Source organism: Hydractinia symbiolongicarpus, chromosome 4 (genome assembly GCF_029227915.1).
Source record: "Hydractinia symbiolongicarpus strain clone_291-10 chromosome 4, HSymV2.1, whole genome shotgun sequence".
Taxonomy (NCBI): domain Eukaryota; kingdom Metazoa; phylum Cnidaria; class Hydrozoa; order Anthoathecata; family Hydractiniidae; genus Hydractinia; species Hydractinia symbiolongicarpus.
In genome coordinates this window covers 6,127,258-6,150,083 of record NC_079878.1, presented here as the reverse complement: position 1 = coordinate 6,150,083, position 22,826 = coordinate 6,127,258, and the positions used below count along the sequence as shown (strand labels likewise).

General features: G+C 34.7%; 1 protein-coding gene across 1 annotated transcript; it reads left to right on the top strand.

Moving 5' to 3' along the window:
• Positions 1-3,013: 3,013 nt before the first annotated feature.
• Positions 3,014-8,403, top strand: LOC130640969 (betaine--homocysteine S-methyltransferase 1-like). Its single transcript, XM_057447590.1, has 9 exons — positions 3,014-3,154; positions 4,229-4,367; positions 5,615-5,730; positions 5,998-6,189; positions 6,426-6,573; positions 7,044-7,226; positions 7,488-7,618; positions 7,869-7,960; positions 8,112-8,403. The coding sequence occupies exons 1-9, from the start codon at positions 3,140-3,142 to the stop codon at positions 8,167-8,169; spliced, it is 1,074 nt and encodes a 357-aa protein (XP_057303573.1). The 5' UTR covers positions 3,014-3,139; the 3' UTR covers positions 8,170-8,403.
• The last annotated feature ends 14,423 nt before the right edge of the window (positions 8,404-22,826 follow it).

Sequence of the window (22,826 nt, the reverse complement as noted above, 5' to 3'; positions counted from 1 at the left end):
ATCTTATTTCTTCTAAACACTTTTTCTTTGGAAATTTCTCACTGCCTATAATTAGATCGTGTCGTCTAAACCTGGCTTTTTTGGAAAACCCAGCAGGATCCGATTTTTACAGAAAAAGGGATATAAGGATAAATAAAGACGAATGAAGATAAATACACTGCCACACTTTTTAGAGTCACATAAAAATCTTGAACTCACCAATTTTAAGATTTTGACTGCAAACGTAGATTTCAAGCAAGGATTCTAAAAAGCAGCAAGCTAGTCTTATTTATTCCTATAATTTTAACGGGACAGTCGGGCAGTTGATTATTATATAATAGACTAGTCAGTGTCCCTCGGAATCTAGCGACAGGTTTGTACCAAGTGACATCTACCTGAAACCGAGGCTTATTAGTACAAGTAGAAAATTTAGAAGATTTTGACTGTAACATTAATACCACCAAAACAGCATTTTTACATGTCGGACTAAATTAAAATTTATACACACACCAATTTAATGATGCTGAATATGATCTTAAAGTCAAAACATCAAAGTTATAAAAAACATGTAATTCAGGAAATTTGTATTTTTTCTTTTTCTTTATAAATTTTCAAAAAACTTGCAATAGCTAATTTCTTCTATAAAGCAGCAAGAAAACTCTTTATCACTGTAAAGTCCCCATACTTTTGCTTTGAAGTTTTGCTTTGAATTATACAAAAACACAGCGTATATACCACCTGTGTTTCTATGTATTATCTTAAGTGCATGTTATGTCCTTAGTTTAATTATCATTGTTTAAGTTGTGTTTAAATATAGATGCATGTTACATGTCATGTTATGTATAAAGTTATATTCAGTCTATTATATTTTATTTCCATTGTGTATCTATGAATTCCCTTATAGAATTTGTGTATTGTTTGTATTACCTCATGATATTCATGAATTGTGTTGTATAGTTTCTTTGTTACAATTTAAATTGTTATATATGTTAGGGTGCTCTGTAGTATGTCTTTTAATGTCAGTATGTGTCAGTCTGTCTTGTTTATTTTCATACTTGGTGTATAGTTTTTTATCATTTGTTTTAGAGTTTTTAGTTTGATTAAGTTAAAAATTACAATCCTACAAAAAAGTTGACGCTACAAGATTTTTATTAATCAATTTTAACGAAGTTTATCATGGTCACTCGCCGACACCATGGAAGTGAACATTCCAAAATACAATGTGTCGCAATAGAAAAAACAACCTGATTTTCTCTCTTTTATATAAAACAGGTAATGTAGATGCTGTCAACACACACGATTGACTAATTTTCGACGGAGATTATGTAATATTCGTGGAAATATAGTGGACAAAAGTCCAAGCCAACTACAAGGGTGAAGCACAACTGCTGACAATAGTGTGATGTCAGCGATACTAAGCATGGTCAAATTTATTGCTTTGCGATATTTTGCTGTATACAACCATATTCAACTGTGGTTTGTAGCAGAACGAAAGAAACAAAAAAAGCTAATTTCCCTAAGGACAAAATATCTTTAAAAACTAGATGGTTATATACGCAAACTCGTTCCCAGGGCTCTTTTTTCACTTTCTTATGGCTGACGGCGCTTTCTTTATTGAGCGCCGTCAGTCATAAAAAAGTGAAAAAAGAGCCAAATCTACACAAAGGGCGAGATAGCACAAGGGACTATACGAGCGAGGAGAGAATCGCCTTGTGAGAGCCCTTACACGAATTTGGAGACAAGAACAGGGTCATGGCACGCACACACAAAATAAAACAAATACACAAATTCTATGTACATCCAGCGGCGGCTGTGACATTATGAACTGGAATAGCATGCCGTAATCATGCCGTATCTCAAAAAAAAAAAGTCAGCAAAAATATAAGTCACTTGGACAAAATTTGATCACTTTTTGCAGACTAAATTTTTGAATTTAGTCACTTTTTGCCGACCAATTTCCAGACAAAAAAGTTACTGGAAATTTTGACATCATACTGTGAAAATAAATAAAAATTGAATCAAACTGTTAAAAAGTAGCAACAAGGTAGAAAACACGCAAAAGAGGTGGTCAGCAAAAAATTTTCCTCAGTAAAAAATCAGCAAAAAGTGGTGTCCGGCAAAAAAAAAAAAAAAAAAAAAGAAATCGGCAAAACAGTTTGGTCGGGTAAAAAAAGTCGGCAAAAAAGCTTGGTCGGTAATAAAAAAGTCGGCAAAAATTTTAATCGGCAAAAAATATTAGTCACAAGTCACTAGATACTTAAACCTTTAAATTCAAGACTGGACCATTCCAGGATCTCTTTCTTTTCTGGCTAAATCTTCAATATGTTCCAGATTGGTTCATTTGTATTATTTATATTTGCTTGTAAGTTTTTTATTAACGTTTTTATTGTAACGGTTTGACTATGAAAAATCCATGTTTTACCCCATGCAAATTTGGGCATGGAACGGGATCACGTGACGACGTGTTCGCTAGGATCGGGAAGTTTATTGTCGGACTTCTTGAACATTACTGGTCACTTAGCTAGGGAAAAATTCTAACTAACAAATAAACTTTGACAAGTTTAAAATGAGTGGATAATAGCCCATACAGTTATTTGTTGTTGAATTTCGAAATTAGCCATCTTATATAAACATATTTTAAACAAGATTATGGCTAGCAGGCTAGATATTTTCACTCTAAACCAAAATATATTTTGGGAAATGAAAGTAGCTAAAAATCACAAGTTAGCTAGGGTAATTGGAGATTATAAAAAGTTCAAAATTTTCTTGAAGTGGAAAACAGCGTTAAGGCAAAACTCGTATTGGACGTTTTCATTAAAAAGAAGTGCTTATTTTTCCACCCATACTTATGTAATTACAAGTGTCACAAAGCTACAACGGTTTTTCCTGCTGTTTTGTGATCTTTTATTTATCAGTAACATGATCACTATTTCTGCACAATTGGAGAATTAAGCAAATACTCCCCCATGTCGGTTTTTCGAATCAACCAGAAATACACCGTAAAACTTCGTGCAAAAACGACTGCATAATCTCGTCCGCTTATTGTAACATGAGCTTTGTTAAACACTTATAGATAAAATCAAAATTTTTTGTTTAGTCTTACAACTTGTTGCAAAAAAAAGAAAAGGTTGCAAACATTATTATTCGACGTCGTTAAGACATGAATTTATCTGAGGTATACCTTACTGACAATTATAACACGTTTAATTTTTCTTGTACATTTTATTCTTGTGTTAGTTTAAGTATGAAATATAGATTTTATTATTTTAACTTCACTATTCTTATCTAAGAAATTCGTCCTATTAAAAAGGGCTACTTTATTCAGTCTATCCTTTTTACTTTATGATAATAACGCTGTATGATCTTTATTAAGATATAAAATTACTGATTACTGGATAGGTAATATGGTGGCTTCCGTAAACAAAAGATTGTTTCAAATTTTAAGCTTACTCAAAAGCGAAAAACGTATCCAAGAAATAGACAATATTCATGCATATTGAAAGTTGTTTCAAAACTAACAGTTAAAAAATCCTGGCAGAAAATTTGTTTATAACGATTTACTTCGTTATCATATAGTCAATTTTTAATTTTTGCTGAAGAATAGTTAAGTTACGTAATAGATTCACCCTCGTCTCCAGGGTTTTTGATTGTTTATTTGCTGCTAGAATGAAAAACGTCGCTAAATTTCGAATGAAGTCAGTTTCGTCGTCGAGCTCAAAAGCTGCTCTTTTGCACAAAGCATCTTTTAACAGGCAGTACTTAATAAAATTTCGCATGCATCAACTAAAAAAGAAATTGCATGTAAATAGAAACAAACCGCATGCAAGTACAATAATAAATAACTATTTAAAATTGACCCAAATTGACGTGAGTCCTTTATCGTTACTAGAATTTTTATGTTGATTTAAAACGCTATTTAATAATAAAATACATCTGCACGTCAACGTTTCAAAAGTCAATTTAGGCGAAGATTGACTACGCGACTACGCCATTTTTTTTTTCACTCGCAAAGGCTTTTTCTTCTATAAAAAATCTTTTCGCTTATGTCCCACAGGATCCTAAATTTTAGAAGAGTTGATTTTACGCAAAAGGATAAAGAAATTTATAAGAAACATATGTTTACTTTAAATTAATATAGGCGCCAGCAACAAACCTCAGTTAGATGTGGGATAAATAGTCAGCTCTTCTTTGCACAAAACCCCACCTTTAAAAAATGCCTAATTTCTTAAATATTAATTTCTTCTTGTAGAAAAGAACCATTCTTGATCGTCTTAATGCTGGAGAAGTTATCATCTGCGATGGAGGGTACACACATGTGTTGGAACGAAGAGGATATGTCACTGCTGGTCCTTACACACCGGAAGTAGTTCTTGAATATCCTACTGCAGGTACATTTGTTACTTTGTTACTTATTCTCCAGTAAATACATTAATTTATTGTCTGTGAAGCAGTTTTCGTGCAGAGCACACGTTTTTATTATCGGCAGCCCAATCTTCATTTTAAACTCGGTTGCTAAGGAAATCGCAAACCTAACTTTCCCCATTTTTAGTCTGGTAAAATACTTGTCTTCTATTTACGTTTTCATCCAGATCTTAGCCCGAGCCTTTAGCAACCTACAACCTTGGATAAAAATATTGAGACGAAGGCAAATTTTTCCTCATATTTGAAATATGGAGACAAAAGTCAAATCAAAAATAAAACAGCCAATGGGCTACGTACAAAAGGCTACCATTCGCTACTTTTGCACACATATGGACCAGGTAGACAACGTTGAAAAGGTGCTAGTCACATTCTCTGGCACGCTCGCACACCAAATTATCCACCCTTGTCACACCAAATTATCCACGTTTGGGCATACGAAGTCATCCAAATTTTTGAAAGTAACAATGTTGACGTCAGCAACAATTAGCAAATTTTAAGAGTTTGGACTTAACCAAATAACCTAACATCCTAACTCCTAAGTCTGCTCTAAAGATAAAAGTCAAAATGTCAAAATGTGTGAATAATATTAATATTAATAATACTATAGAAGTTAGTTGTCTTATGTCTGAAACATATTTTGATCAAGAGTGTAGTTGCTTATAACAGAACGCTTAGTAGTACTAACACTGTTTAGATTTTAGAGACATATAACTGTCCCATGGCTATCATTTTGTTAATTATAGCCGTATTCCGTCTGTCATTTTGTGCGCGAAAAACACGTCGTGCTACAGAAACACGAAAAGCGATATATAAAGGACGGCCTCGTGGATTATTCCAAGGGCTAACGACTAGTTGATACTACTAGCTAAAATAGGTGAATATTAAATGTTAATAATAAGATATAAATGACTACGCTTTAATAATGTACTGGTTGTTAGCCCTCCTTGGATTTTCTCTCTCCTTGCATATTTTCTGTATGTATATTTTGTGTTTTATTTCTCCCGTTAGTGATGAAATGATTAAATGGCTCTCTGGAGGGTCTAAAATAAAACTGCACGAAACGGTTATAAACAGAATACGGTGATTATTATAGTGACTTATTTATATCAAGTTATGTCTGTAAAAAGCTTAACCAATGATGACAGAAGATGCCCAGTCAATAATTTAAAGCTTGCGTATTTTTTACCAAAATCTATAACATTTCGTTTTGTAGTAAGAGAAATTCATCGGGAGTTTGCACTTTGTGGGGCAGATATACTGGAAGCATTTTCATTCAACGGAACAGATGACAATCTGAACAAAGCAAGAATGGCTGACAACAAGCTTTGCGTAAGTGTTTAACATTTATTTTTAATAGGATCTAAAACAATTAAATTATTGGAAAGTTTAAACATAAAATACAATAAAAGAAAGTATATTGTTACGTTAAGGGACTAATTTTGTTTACAAATTTCACTATTTAGATTTTTGATCCACCGAGAAAACCCTAGATTTAAATCATAAACCCGTCGGTTCATCTTCAATATGTTTCTTATTTTATATTCTGATTTTATACTATCAGAGCATCATTACATAACATTAATATATTTTTGTTAGGCAAAAGAGATTTGTGAGGATGGGTGTAAAATTGTTCAAGAAGTTGCTAAGGAACAAGGATGTCTAGCAGCTGGACCAGTAAGCAGTACCGATTCTTATCGAAAAAAATTAGGAAAGGAAAAAGTCCAAGAAGAATTCCGAACACAAATTGCTGTTTACCAATCGTTTCGAATGGATCTGTTGATAGCAGAAGTAAGTTCTTCTTCTTGATAAAATATCCTGAACTGGTGGTACTATACATAACCAGTGCTGCTATCTCATCACCCTCTTATTGCTACATATTCGTGTGCGCCTTGTGAACTGATTTTATATATTCTGACCATTTGATGACAAAAAGCGAATGCATTAGTGTTTGTATCACATCCGATTACAAAACTCCTTTTTACGAAAGGAACAACTCCTATTTGCTAGTAACTTTTATATTTAAGTTTTTCATGAATGTTGAGGAAGCAGAATGGGCAGTGGAAGTTATGCAAGAGACAGGTTTGCCTGTTGCTATATCTATGTGCATCGGTCCACTTGGTGATCACAACAATATTTCTATTGAAGAATGCGGAATTAGGTTGGCTAAATCAGGTCAGGATTTTAAAAGAGATTTTTTGTATGGAAATTTGTGAACGAAGAATTTTTTGTCCACAAACATAAGATGTATTATGGCAAGCCGTATCACGATCAGATTTATATATCGTGTTGATAATAATGGCTGGCAACCCTCTGTTATGTTTCCTTCCAGACAATGATAGTCCTTATTCCAAATTCCTTTCCCTGAATGACTTGTAATCGAATAATGTCCCCCCTATTGAAAGTTTTTCATTTCCTAAACAAGATAGTTTAGTAGGCGCGTAAAATTTCATAATTCATAAGTAATGACCAATCAGGAACAAGAGGAGAATTGTTTTATTGTCGATAGGGTAAGTCGTCCTGGAAGGGAAAACCGTAAATCATAAAACGTGTTATTTAAAAAGAAACCTGCTATTTGTAACTCGGTTTAAATTTTCTGTCAGAAATATTGTTAGACTCTTGTTTCACACATCATTTTTCCATAGGTGCAGATATAATTGGTCTCAACTGCCGATTTGAACCCGATATCTGTTTAAATACGTTAAAAAGAATGAAGGCAGCCGTTGAAAAAGAAGGAATTAAAGTTCACTGGATGTGTCAACCAGCTGGGTATCGCACGGCTGATGGTGGACGAGATGGGTTTGCAAGTATACCTGAAACTGCACTTGGTATGTCTCTATCGTGGTTAAATCATGTTTTAAAGTTTTTTTTTTATTTCTTTGAACCGAAAAACCAAACAAAAGGATCCTGTGTATTTTAGTAATCAACGTGCACAAAATTAATGACAAGCCTGCAAACATTCCCCTTTTTCCAACTTTAATGATGTAGATTTCCAGGGAGATACGCTTCAATTCAAAGAAAAAACAGGATTATTTAACCAATTATCTTGTTACGTACATGATAAATAAACTTTCTCTGTTCTTCCACAGCACTAGAATCCCGATTAATTTCACGTTGGGATGCTCATAAATTTGCAAGAAGAGCATATGAAGAAGGCGTGCGCTTTATCGGCGGTTGTTGTGGGTTTGAACCATACCATATCAGAGCACTGGCGGAAGAGGTAAAAAACTTTATAGGCTTGGATGCAATTATCTTTAAAGCGGGAATCCCTGTTCGTTCTTTTAAATGATTTTAAAAGTGTAAAATTGAGAAACTGATACATCCATTTTTGTTGTATCAGACATGGGTTAATAAATTTCCAGCACTTTTATTGACGCAATATGAGACCAACTGGAATGCACAAAATTTTTAAATTTCAAACAATGTTTTCTAGTTTTCTGCTTCTACTTAAGTCATTTCTATTTTTTCAGTTACATGAAGAAAGAGGTCGATTACCGAAGAACAGTCGTGGTCTTTATGCAAGCTCGTTGAAGTACCATCACAACCCAATAGTGCAAGCCAGGTATAACAGAAATTTATTCTTTACCTTCACTTTATATTTCACTCATTCTGTCTTTTCTATCTTAGCTATGATCTCTGTCATTAAATTTCGATTTCATATAAATATATAAAACCTTATGTCACAGTTATTTTCTATTTCTGCTTTGTCACAGAGCGAACAAGGAATATTGGTACAATCTGATACCAACAGATGGAAGAAAAGCAACCTAATGTGCTAAAGAATGTAATTTGTAAACAGTAAATGGAAGTCAAATTTTGCATATATCTTTATTTTAATATTAACCGTATGGTCCTTCATACTGAGTGATGTTGTGTCAAAAAAGCGCGAAATAGGAATCCTATGACGTGCGAAAATCTAACGACCGTTGGACCCGTGGATTCTTGCACTGGCTAACTGTAATTCTCGCCAATTTATCTGCAAGTTGTGTCGTGGCTAGCTATTTTTTTTAAAATAAGTAAAATACTTCGTATCAAGATGTCACTCTTTTGCTCGTTTTTTTTCGTTAATTACAAAAATATTTTTCCAGGTTTTTTTTAGCAAAAATTACACGAGTATACCGACCGACTTGCCGCAAATACATCCTATTAGCACTAACTAAATTTATAATTGACGTAAAATTTATCTATTAACAAAAACTGCATTGGCCAGGCGTGCTTTTCCTTGTGACAGGAGTGTTTATTAACGGTACGACAAGGAGCGTTGTATCCCAAGAGTTCTGTACTTAGATGGGAAACGTAGGGCTGCGTAATACGATTTGCTTGATAATTATATAGTTAATTAAGATTTATTTTTGTTTAAACTCTGTTTACTTTAAGGTTGGTCTTTTTTGTGACCAAGTCGAATTGAAAGCATTGTTTTGCATTTTGGCCATATATACTTGATTCTCCTAAGCCAGTCCTTTATTCTTATATGTTAATAGGAGGGAAAAAGCTGGTAAGGATTTGTAAACACATTGACATTTTTTGTTTACAGAGATGGGCAATTAAATTAGTTATACGACACCTCACACGAACTACACATTATCCACATCTGATCTGAGATAATAAACTTAGTAATTCATCTGCAGCATTTAACCTAACTCTCAGAAATGTTTTAGAATCAACTCAAAATAGCTAATTGAGTGATAACCAACCAAGTCTGGCGTTGATTGTATTACAGCTACCTCTTAGCAGAAGCAAAAGCATTCCTCAGAGAATTTTAAAGTTTCCACATAAAAAAGTATAAGATGTCGGTCAGAAATGTTCGTTCTAGTTATACCACAGACGTTTTACAAAAATTTTATAGAGAATTGCATGTGAATATGGGAGGAACGTACCAACTAGCGTAAGAACGGTTCTTTTGTCTTGGTATAGAACAAAATATTCAGCGAAAAAAAAGAAAATAAATAAAATTGCAGTCAATATCATCGACAACACCAACAGAAGCTAATAGGCATTGATTTTCTCCATCTCGCTAAATCAAATGGTTATGAAAACCTTCTGATCAACACAGACAATTTGCCTCGATTTACTCAAGTTTGCCCAACTCGTAACGAAGCTGCAAAGTGTATGCTGTCGCACAGATACGAGACCTACAATATACCAGTGAATATATAGGGACTGGGGAGCAATAATGCTGCAAAGAAAAGTAGGGTAATAATGATAAAGAAAAGGGAAGGTTTCGTAGAAAAACTTGAAAGAATCAACTTGACGGAGAGGAAAAAGAACAAGCAAGAAACAAATGTGTGTATTTATTTATTTTTTTGTGAGAATGTTATTACAACCAAATGATGACGGGAGTAAGTAGAGACCATACTTTGTGTTATTATCAAGCCCCATGGTTAAGATGGATTAAGGTTACAATAAGGTAGAGAAAAAAATATTTACAATTTCTGTAGAGTTGTAGAAAAATGTAATACTAAAAATGTCGCGAATAATCTAGGTCATTAAAAATCAAGAAACGTTTGGTGGTATTCTTAAATTGCGCGAACAAGCAAATATATTTTTGTTATCATCAAAGTTTGTGTTCCATAACAATTGCCCAAGATAAAATGGTTACTATCTACTGGTTACTAGTATAGCCTTTGGAATAGTAAGACTCTTTTTTGAACATCTTGTTTATTAACTGTGTTTTAATTCCGAAAATTGATTTCAAAAAGTCATGGGCACAGTGCAATACTCGATTTTATGCATAAACCATACCTGATTTTATACAAAACACTAGACCTGGTGTATGTTCAGTTTATACATACTCAATGCCCCATTTTTCCTTAATAATGGCTCGTCTGTGGTGTGTCTGTCCATGGAAAACATCTGACATGCATGCTATTGTACGTAATTAATTCTTTTGCGCTGTAGTCAATTCTTTCATTCTTACATTACATTCTTCCACTCTATTTTTATAATGCCTGCTACTTGATGGGATTTTTCTGAGAGGCTTAAACCAATGTTTACAAAAAAATCATTTAACCCATTTGCTATAGATGCTTTGTTATTTATTCAGCTCCAAATAATTAGGTAGATTAGTGACACTATTAGAGTAACCAATTATATTCTTATTGTTTTAGCACCATTTCTGGACTTTTCGATTAAAATGGAATAATGGCGCTTTTTAGAAAATGTTTGCTTTTCTCTTTATAAATGAATTTGCTACCACGGGCTTAACAGGCTTTTGCGTGTATTTTCAGTAATGCTTTTACATACTGTGTGTGGAGAAGATAATTTACAAAGAGGCGGCTAACCACTGCAATGATGAACTCAAACTGTTAGGTCTTTAAGAATCAACTAGAGGTTACACCCCTCCAAAAAGGATGCTTTTAGGGACATAATTCACTTTTTTTAGGGGAAATGATAAAAAAGAACAAAACAAATAAAAACAATGTCACAGCACATGTAAAAAGATCGACAGAACTCTAATCAAGGGCAAATAGATTTCGAGCCATTCTTCTGAACATGAGTTCTAGCTGGGTTATCTCAAGCGGACCGTGGAAGTCATCAGCAGAAACTAGACATCCCAATCATCCTAAAATAAACTTTACTGTTTTCTATCCAAATCTTTTATCGTTTGATTTGTTTGACCCAGTTCATAGGTAGATCCGTCACTCTCAAAAGACAAGACTGAGTGCAGTCAAGCCCACTTGCTGACTTATTCTACTTTAAAGACTGTTACCTTAGCTGTTCTAAGAAGAAAATGTATGACTCGTGGCTGTTAATAATGCGCTCATCGCAGGAAATTACCACTGTATCGTTGCAATGGATCCACTTTTAAATCATTTGGTCGAAGGCTATAGTTGTGTAATGACCGTTATTTAAGTTACTGCAGTGGTTAATAATTGCTCTTAATTAAAAATGTTTACGTCTATGGTAAAACGTATGGAGATGGTGCCAGGGTAAGCAGTGATATGGGAGGTAATTTTTGACACAAGTCCATTGCTTCTGGCAAAGCGTTTTAGCTGTAAAATGAGATTAGAACCGCACGACACCACCTCTTTTTTAACTAGAGCAGTCTGATGAACAATGCAAACAACTGGCAAAGAGTATACCAAGCTGACGTCGTGAAAAAAGTATGCAAAACAAAACATATACGGAACGACGCGTTGTGACGACTGTACCTACTGAAAGCTATTGGAAAGTAAATAACCAGAATACGAAATTGTTGGACTAATGTTATGAAACTGATGTATTTTTATACTTTATATTTTTGTACATTTTATTTATCACTGTTTTTTGCTGTTTAAAAACGTGACACTCATCATTGAGGGTGTGGTGTGTTGGAGTCTTAGGACTGTCGTTTCACTCATTTGCAACTCGTTTTTGGAGCCCACGTTTTCAGGCACTATATTTGTCATAATTGTGTGTTCTCGAAGCCGTGAGCTAGCACCATTCTTGATAGAACTGCAAACTTATATAACATTGTAGTTTATTGAGACTTTATGTATGTTAATATCAACCTGTCCGACCAAAAAGTTTTGTTAACCATGTGCGACTAAGTTGACAGTCTCAGCGTCACGGGGTCGCAGTGTCACGGGGTCGTAGCGTCACGGGGTCGCAGCGTCACGGGGTCGCAGTGTCACGGGGTCGCAGCGTCACGGGGTATGACCACCACACAAGGTCATGTTTTTTTAAAACAAAACAAAAATACGATTTATTATTTGTTATAGAGTTGTTCTGGCAGATTGTAAGAATAATCAAAATAATCTTTATATTAATTTGTTTGTCTATGAAAAACGTGTCGTGTTGGCCACGTATGAAATTTAAGTTACGAATAACCAATATATTTTTATCGACTTTACTCTGACAGGTAAATCCCGTGGATTTTCCACGTGCTAAGGACTAGTCGATTGAATAATCAGGACTTTAATAATTAAACAAGACGTATGATACACGTAAACAACCTCGCGAAGAAAGTTTATAAAAAGCTGTCTATCAAATTGTGATTTCTGTTACGAGATCTTCTTGAACGAAAAATTCCTCGAAATTTTAATTTTCGTTGGGTCAGTCTGGAGTTAACTGACTGACAGGAAGAAGAAAAACCACAAGCTGCACCTAAAATTTTCGAAATTCAGTAATCCCCCCCCCCCCCCTCAAAAAAAAGGACCGGGTATAAGAAAGTCACTCAGTGAGAAAAAGAAAAATAATATACGATGTTAATTGTTTAAAAAAGGAAATGGCTTTAGTTAAAAAAATATATTACCAGAACTGTCACTCCTGTACGCTTATGACGCGGAGACAAATAAGAGGAAGGGAATCGAAAAATTTACGTTTTTCGGAGTGTTTCCGAAATCATATTTCACTATGTTGCCGTGTCATTAGCGTAGCGAAAAGAATTTCGCTCTTGTCATTAATTATATAAGGTGTAGCGTTTTCGTTTTTCTCTTACGTATTTTTGTGGAAATTTTATTTTTTGCAGACTACTTTCCAGGCATTTGGGGAGACCTTAACTCTGCCTACATTCACTTTGGAAAACTTTGGTGGAAACACCTTTACTTTACCAGTTAGTTAAATACATCTTTTCAACACTTATCTTTTTAAACAATATACAAGATGCAGGAGGTGCTTAAGCAATCTCGCTATTAAAAATGCACAACTATGAAACACCGAAAATGCAACCCAATTCTACAATTTCTGCTAACAAAAAATACAGCCTATCATTCATGGTTGAAAGTTGCGCGGTTGAAACGTTTATGGTCTTAAACGGCATTTAGTTGACAAAAAATTAACATTTTGATGTCACTATCATGTTCAGCCTACTTTTTTTGTTAACTGTGCCAAATTTTGTCGAAAATAAAGTAATTTTAATTTTTGGACCAATTTTGGCCTATAATGACATTTAGGTGATAAAAATCAAAATTTTGATGTCACCATCATGTTCAGCATACTTTTTTGTCAACTGTGCTATTTTTTGTCGAAAATAAAGCAGTTTTAATTTTTAGACCAACTTTGGCCTAAAATGACATTAAGCAAAACTTTGATGGCACCATCATGTTCGGCATACTTTTTTTTAACTTTGTCGAAAATAAAGTAGTTTTAATTTTCAGACAAATTTTGGCCTAAAATGACATTTAGGTGAAAAAAATCCAAATTATGATGTCACAATCATAATTTTTTTGTTAACTGTGCCAAATTTTGTCGAAAATAATACCAATTTTGGCCTGAAATGTCATTTAGATGAATTCCAAGTACTTAGAGAGTTTAGTTACGAAGTTTAAATCTGTGACGTTGCGATTGACCATTTGGTTAGTTAGTTACGAGTTGGAAACACACCCTCGCAGGCAAGATAGTGAAAAGAAAAAAAAAGTAAAAATAGTGACCAAGATGAGATTCGAACACACGACTACTCCCGTGTCGGTGCTCAGAGAGGCAAAAATTTCCATTCTTGTAGGACAAATTTGCGTTTTAATACAAGCTCACGAGCTTGTAATAATAAGGAGGCTTTTCCTCTTACTGCGTATGAAAAATTGTTTATTTTTCAATTTTTTCCTAATATTATGTCACAAACAGAACAAGAATATTTTTATTGTATTGTGCCCTATACCTTTAATTATAGAATACCAAATAAAGTATTTTAAACGGTGTGCTGGTAATGCCACTTTATTCGATAATAGGTCCACAAGTCGTTATGAGTTTATTTGCTGAAATAAAATTCGCAAAACATTAATCAAAAAAGTTAGGAGAAGAGGATATACACCTACATTTTACTCATACAGAGGCAATATATTCTGTGAGCAGTTAATAAAGTCGACTGTTTACAAAGATGATGTTGTGGAAATTGGTATTGACGAGACCTATTGTCTAGAATTTTGGAATAGGAATATTTTTAATTAATAAATCCACATAGTAATTAAGTTGCAGACGTGAAAGTGCCACCAAATAAATGCGAAGTTACCCGCAACACATGCAACACTTACTCGACGACGGTGAGTACGCTTTGCAATCAATTACACTGATATCCCATGTTGTCCTATCTATCGATTTAATTCAACAGCCAGTAACTATAAAGGGAAGGATAAACACAACCAGCGATATTGAAACTTGTACGCCGGGTAAGGCCCTAGTTATGGAAGATATTGATGCATCGATATTGATTCCAAAACAGTAGCTGCACTACACCTTTAAGAAACGGGTAGATCCGCCACCTGAATTCTCAATATTGTTTTGGAATCACACGACGAACTTAATGCTCTTTTCAAAAGTTATGAAGACTTTTTCGTAAAATGATTTTAACTTAAAAATGTTGAAGTTAAGTTTTAGGTACAGGTAAATTACTTGAGTTGCTCGACCACCGAAACGTTTGCCCGTTTTGGTTCATAATAAAATGGACAAATCCTTTGAACCTGAAGATTTAAGGAAAAGCTATTAAACCACACACGTGGCTAAATCCCTTTGCAGGTGGTCCAAAAAAGTGATATACGATTTTGTGTTGATACAAAAGTCACAAACGCGTTCATAATATGAGAAGAACTCTAGCATGTGTTTATCAGTGAAATGCTGTAACACACTGGCCTTAACCCTATTCCTGCTAGGTTATGTGGGTGTTTCCCAGTGCTGGAAGGGAGGAGGGGGCAATTTTAGAAGTTGTTGGACTATGGGCATGGAGTTTGCCACAAATATTACCCAAATAACTTGAACAAAAATTGCTGATGTCAGCATTTTAGTAACGACGTCATCAAATTTGCTGAAATGGTTCAATATTTGCTGAAATTTCAGATTCTGTATACTTGTATAATTATTATTATTATTATTATTATTATTATTATTATTATTATTATTATTATTATTATTATTATTATTATTATTATTATTATTATTATTATTATTATTATTATTATTATTATTATTATTATTATTATAATATGAATATTCGGATAGATTTGCATCATTTTTCTTTGCTACCGTAGGATTTCATATACTTATAAGAAATGTTTTTTTGTCATTATTTGGACAAGATTAGGATAAATACTGATTATTCGAATAAAAATCTGTTTTATTTGGAGCTGTGTTACTTGAATTTTGGTGTTTTTTCCTTTTTGGTAATAATTGATAATAATTGATAATAATTGATAATAATTTTCCAAATTGTTATCAATTATTTGTATACTTATGAGCGACTCGCCCAACGGCAACCGGCCTCATAATGTTTGACAACTTCATAATAATTGACAATTTCGCAACAACTGTTGACTCGACCACGGATTTGCATTTATACCATATCAAATAAAAGGTATTGGTGCCAACCAATTCAAATATAGCGAGTAGTTAAGGTTAAAAATTGCAGGCGTACATGTGAAATTATTGCCACTTTATTATTGGTATACTAATGTGGCACCACAGCCATGTCCCCAGGGACATCCTAATACTAGTAATTGAAAAAGAGCCCTGGGGACGAGGTTGATGGTACCAAAGTTAGCCCCTTCCAATCACATTTCAAACATTTTTTCTTTATTTATATCAGGATGGGAAAAAGTTTGTACCGTCGTCCCGATGTCAGAAAATATACAAGATGCTTTGGGGATGAGGTTGAGCAACTTTTAAAGTTACTACCGTGTAATCAGATTTACCATATGAAAACTGATTTTTAATTATTACCCATGATTTACTCCGGAGTTCAGGCGGTATATTTTGTAAAGCATTAGTTAAAAAGAAGATGCCGGCGGCTTTTACAGACACCCGGCAATATTCGTTTTATTCCTAAGAAACCTGCCGGCGACAGGGTATTACTTTCAAAGAGAATTAGTTATGCTTTGGTTAATCGCTTTCTTCTTTTAGGCGCCCCACACTTGATTAAACACCTCCTCTTTCAATGATCTTCTAATAAACTCCCCCCTTCAGAGGGCCTTTTTTCGAAACGGAAGTTTCACTGATAAGATAAATACCTATACTATATGAAGTATGGAAAGAAGATATGCCGACGTTGAACGCTCTCAATTTAATTGGCGAAGACGATATTGATAATGATGCAGATATTATGTGAAAATATATGTATTCCATCGGCAAAAGAAAAGAAAAAAATACAAACATTTATTGAACGCCTTCTCTAATATACGCCCCTTCTAATAAGACCCCTATATAAATCGAAAATTTATTAAAAACCCCAGGTGTTAATTCGAAGAGTTACGGTCCACACGGGCATTAGGATCTGCGATTATATCTTTACAAGAAAAACTCAAAAGGTTGAGAAATTCGGATGAAATTAGCACAGCCATTTTTCTTCTAATTTTATACCTTCGCGGGTCATGTTAAAGATTGTTCGGTAATGCAAGCATCGCAAAAAGCGAAAGTGGTGAATGCAACGCTCTTAACATGACCTTGCTCGTGAGAGAAATCTAATTCTGCAGCCTCCCGACTTTAAAGTTATTGCTTGCCTGCTTAGAGTAATGGTCGCAGAGAGTCAAAAAAATTCGCTTTTTTTTATCTTCCAGAACTTAATAAAAACTAAATAAGAAAATTGTCAAAAGTACAGGTGTAGTGAACAGGTAATCGTACAAATCTCATACAGTCTCATCTCAAAATAGAAAAATGAGAAAAACATTAAAAAACAAAATTAAATAACACAAATGCCGATATGTGAACAAACTTATGGATCAAGATTTAATGACGCCATCCGAAGTCTGCAAACTGTGAACCAGTGCTAGAAAACAGTGACGCCACAATTGATATTTACCCCCATACAGCCTACGCGTATTCTTTCCCGAAATACAAGAGATCTTTTTACTGCTGGGGATTGTATGACGTCTTTAAATTATGATCCGCTACAACAACAAAATTTAGCTTTTCGTTAATAATATGATAAAATAGAGACGCCCGGTAACTTTTTTTCGATGATACCTCAATGGAATTAGTACCGTAGCATTAAAGAAGTCACAATCAAACTTTGACGATATTTTAAAAAAAAATTTAAGCGTTGGATAATAATAGTCGAAAGTTCCTTAAGGACATTTCTGGCAAGAAACATTTTCCAGGTTTCGGAAGTTGAGTTATGAAATGATTTTGCAAGAAAGTGTTTTTCAAAGTACAATATAGACATGAAAAGATAATTTAAATCAATAAAAAATATCTACATGTAACCGATATTTGACTTTACTGTCATTAGTATTTTCTAAACAAAAGTTAACTTAAAAGTCATGGTTAATAAATAACAAGAAGATATTCGTAACTCAGTTCTTTTTTCACAACATCTGTCGGCCATTATGAAGCTGAACGCAAAGTAGTAGGCTTGTCACATCTCCTGGCACTGAAAAAAAAAATTGTGATCCAACAGTATATTTTATATGAGCACAACTTAGACAGGTAACCCCAATCTGTTGTAAGGATCAAAACAAATCGCAATTTCATGACAATGGGTATGGAAGTATCCAATCAAATTCGCCACTGTAATACACTGTAGACTAACAAAAAACACAAACGTCGATCAACTTACCTTTCTTTTAGATTTTTTATTCTTTTTTGTTTTTTCGTAGGACAATCTAGTTCGGATTTGGGTGAAAGAATACTTTTCTAGAAGTCCTGTACCCTCAAAACATTCGTCCACTCTATCTTCAGTAAGCTTTCCGCCCTTTATTAACTTCTTTCCTCGAGATACCAACACATCTAAGTCACTTTCTGAAAACAAGCAACGACGCTGAGACGGAGACCTTTTCACTTTGTTCAGCACTCTGAGTTTGTCATATACTTGTCTCGGTGAAGCATCTATTGAACTAAGTGTCTCACATTTCTTCTTAACAAAACCATAACTAGTTTCCTCATTTTTAAAAGCGGTTTCTATTTCACTCACTTCTTTTTCAGACCATAACTTCCGTTTGTTTTGCGAAGTAGGGGTGCATACTGATTGCGGAGTTGCTATTTTATCAGGTGTAGTAGCTATTGGTCGGTTTTTGTCATGGTAATCACTTCCGTAGAATAGATCTGTAACCACATTCGTCCCAACACTGGCTGACTTTCTCATATTTCTTATGTAATAATGGTCTTCCGCCGTACTCTTACTATGCGACATCAGGTTGTCAACTTCAGCGGTAAAATTGCTTTTATTTTAATCCGGTGCTTGTGGATTCCCTTATGATGTTCGCAGTTAGATTTTTTGGTGCCTCTTTGCTCACAAAGTTTCCTGCTTTCTTCCATGCTAAATGCAATCTTTTACTTACGTCACCAGAGTTAATTTTCTGTCCTGACCAAGTTACAAAAACATTCTCAAATTTTGGGGATGTTTGAGGCCTTGCTCTAATGACGTAAATCTTCAACAGTTCGTAGTTCTCTGCCGTTAAAATCACCTTAGCCGGACCGTAGTGCTCAACTGTCTTATGATCCCATACTTCTATGAGCCATTTCCCATCTTCTTGCAACTCTGAACTTTTGAATTCTGCGATTGTCATGTTTGACGTTACGCCTGAGCGTGGTGCACTTGTAAAATGGATCTTTGTGTACAAGTGATCCCTGATGAGGCAATACTCCCGTTGTTTCAACTGATAGTTCGGGAATTTTGATAATGTTTCAAAGATCGCAACAGAGTTTTTAGCATTTTTACTATTATTATAGCGTTTTACCTGTTCATCATCTACAAGCATCGTAAAATCATTAACAGACCTTTTATGTTTTAAAATCTTCTCCTGCCTTTTATAATTTTTCCTCCACTGTTTAATTTTTTCAATTAATGTGTGCATGTCTCTCCTCTTTACATTCGCCATGACTATGTCCTCTGCAAGTAAAAATTCGCAGAAGTCTATCAGCGAGTACAGATATTTCTTGATACTTGAGGGCTTAGTTCCTTTGGCACCGCAATGTTTGACAATATACAGATCACGGAAATCCACACCTCCATTTCTAAAAATGATATCTAAGTCATCTTTCACTCCAACGGCAAAAAAAATTCGCCGCACGTCACCAACGATAACGGATATTGAACGCTCCTTTCGGTTTCTGTCAGGACCAATCATGTAGTTAAAAAATCTGTCTAATAATTTGTTTACATTTGGTCCCAGACTCATTGCAAGGCTCCAATCGGTAGTTTCGTCAATCGACCAATCGTATTCTTCTTCACTTTCGCTGGATGTGCATTCCTTACCTGAACTCTCATAACTATCGGGTGAACTCTGTGAAACTATACCTTCCTCTTTTTTGGAGTCCTTTTTAGCGGAGTTAATCCTCATGCTTCGTAAATGCAAATGTGAAAGTCCAGTTGTTTCTGCGTTCAAACTTATCGTTATGTTTTGAGCAGATGACTTTTCTATATGTTTTTTAGAGATTTCTGGTTTTTGGTGGTGCTGTTTGACGACTTGTTCTATATCAGTATTACCAGTATTAGTTGTTGAATTCGCAGATCTATTTAATGGTGCTGTAACAGTGTGTGATGAGACGATGTTCCGTAAGCGCAGCTGTGAAAATCCAGTTGTTTCCAAATTCTTATCTACCGTTGTGTTTTGTGAAGGATTTTCAATATCTTTCCTCGGAATTTCCGGTTTTTGGTTGTCTTGCTTGGCGACAGTATCATTGGTCAAGTTTGCAGGTCTATATAATGGCGTTGTAACAGTGTGTGATACAGCAAAGCTCTGTTCTTTGTGCGCCATTATTAACTTTCGTGGAGATTCCAAGAGGTTTTCTGGCATTATTTCCACGTTATACCTGACAGCACTCTTCAACAAGTCGTAGTAGAGCGGACCTTTAGGGATTTTATGTTTTGTTAATAAATGCTCAGGCATATTTGTTCTTACTTGCAGACAATTATCAATCGGGCAAATTTTTTTTACATGATAATTTTTACCATTGTTATCTTTTTTTTTGCGACACAACTTCAACTCGAACTGAGAAGTGGCAGCTGATGCACTTTGACGAGACCAGCCGTGCGTTTCCCTCAGATGACGACAAATGTTTGTTCTCTCTTGGTTACAAACTGGGCATTTCAAGGACTTCCTTGAGTTTGTTTTGATTGTTGATTTCTTTCGCCTACTTCGGATAGCAGAAACATCCACACTGTCTATAGACGGATCATTGGGCACATCTATTTTTTTCTCTTCCCCAAGAATATGATCGATGATGTCCGTCAGCGTCTTTTCTGCAATAGTTAGGTCGCTACTAAGAGCGTCCTTGTTCTCCTTCTTTGAAGTCAGAAGAATTTTCACAGAAGGTGCGAAGGAGTTTTTTAAATCAATTTCCTTCACTGTACTTTTAACTTGTTTTTCTCCATTACTTCGTATAACCGAAAAATCCACACTCTCTGCAGAATGATGATCTTTCTCTTCAGCAACAATATGATCGACGATGTCCGCTAGTGTCATCTCTACAATTTCTATGTCTTTGTTAAGAGCGTTCTTGTTTTCTATTTTTTTAATGGCGTTAGTACATAACTTTATTGACTCAACTTCTTTCAGAATACTTTCAATTTGTTTTTGCCAGTTTGACATTCCTATTTGAACCATTTCCTTAAAGGTTACTGCGTTTAGAGTTGATTCTCCTTCTTCTTCTTCTTTACTAAGTAAGGAAGAAAACCTCTTGAATATGAATTCCGATTTGTCCTTAGAGACATTTAATGCTTTTGAAAACATTCTGACTACCAATTCAGGAAGAATTACCTTATAACGATAATCCCAAGGTGCTTTTGAAAGGATGTTTGAGCAAGCTATTTCTTCGTTAATGATTTCTACGATGTTGCTGTCAAGGAACTGAACAATATCTGTATCATCCAGGAATCTTCTCTCTTTCCCTCCTTTGCAGTATGATTTATGTCTCCTGGATTCTGTCTTTCCATTCATTAATCCATTGATTACTGCGCTGAACACAATTTCTTTTACCAATTTCCTGTCAAACTTTGATGTTCCTTCAATAATTTTAACCCTCAGATCGACAAAATCTTTCTTATCTGACTCTGCATTTATTTGATTTGATAATTCATCTAAGATTGCATACTTTTCAGGATTTTGAGTTTGACTCACATGTTTCTCAGTTTGTAGATGTTTTTCAAGATCTGAATAAGATTGCTCGCAAATTTCACAATACTTCTTAGGCACAAGGTCACAGCATTTATTTGAAATTCCTCTTTCTTCTCCTTGTGCATGGAAAAGAACCGCTTTACTTTCATCTTTAAAGTTAAAAGCTGGAATGGCAAAGTTACGATACACCTGCGGTCGATATGCTCTGGACTTGTCTTCTATTTTCAAGTACGGTTCTTGAAGCATCTCAGCAGAACTATCGATGGACTTAAAGAGCTTTTTTTTGGCAACAGGTGAAACAGAGGGATTTAATTTGAATATGTTTTCCCCAGCCGTAGATCGGATTGTATCTTCTTGTCTGTAAGGGCCTTCTGAATTCAATACACCTATCAATACTTCTTCAGCAGTAACTGTTTTTGTTGTTTTAGCTTTAAACGGGTCTTCTGAAGTTTTCATTTTTAGCATGGCTAAGTTAAATGGCTTTTCATATTTTTTGTTATTTCTCCATGGTAGAAACTTTTTCAGCTCACCGTAGTCGTACCTCAGTTCTGTATTCGGTGATATATCTTTAACGGCAATTAGGCAAAGATGTGGTCTGTTGTCGCTTAATTTCAGCATCATTTTACAATTTGCGTATTGCGATGGCGAGTCATTCACAAATCTAGCAAGACAGTCCGATTCAGTAGCGTCTATGCACATTTCTTTATTACCATTCTTGAAGTAAAACAAATAACTGCCAACGTCGTCTGCGTATGCCATTGCCCTTTCATTTGCCTCAGTTGCACTTAATAAAGCACCGCGATATGTTAGGAGGGCATCTCCTTTTCTGTACGTTTGACATGAAAATACACCATGTCCTATAAGTGATGATAATAATATTGTTACTCCTATTGTACAGGCATTACTTCTTACAATAAACAGTGACTACAACTTACAATTACTTAACCCTATTCGCTCCGGGATTTTTTCGTACATATGGGAGGGGCGGGGCCCCTGCAAAACTTTTGATAGGATTTTCCAAATTAGATCAAACTTGGCACACTCAAATATAGCACGTCATAAAAAAATCAAAATGGCAGCAATAATTTCTTGCTTATGTTAGCACTTTTTCTGTGACATCACCAGAAGCTTGAAATTTGTCCAAAATACCACTATCTGCTTAAATGCAATTACTTTACTTTTAGAACAAATTATAATACTCTGTTTCAAATTTCTAAGAGCCAAGTAAAAGTTGTTTAATCCAATTTTTGAAAATTTTCAGGTGAAATCTGAAATAATCGGAAAATCGGATTAATCACGTGTCCAAACTTTAAAGAATAATTCCCCTTAATGGAATACAATTGTGTTGTGACTTTCCAGTTTCAGTTTATAAGGATTGAATAGAAATTTAAGGGGTGGGTTCAAGTAATGACTAATATCTAAGGCTCTAAAAGGTATGGCACCTAAAATTTTGGTATGCAGGTGGTAAATAGA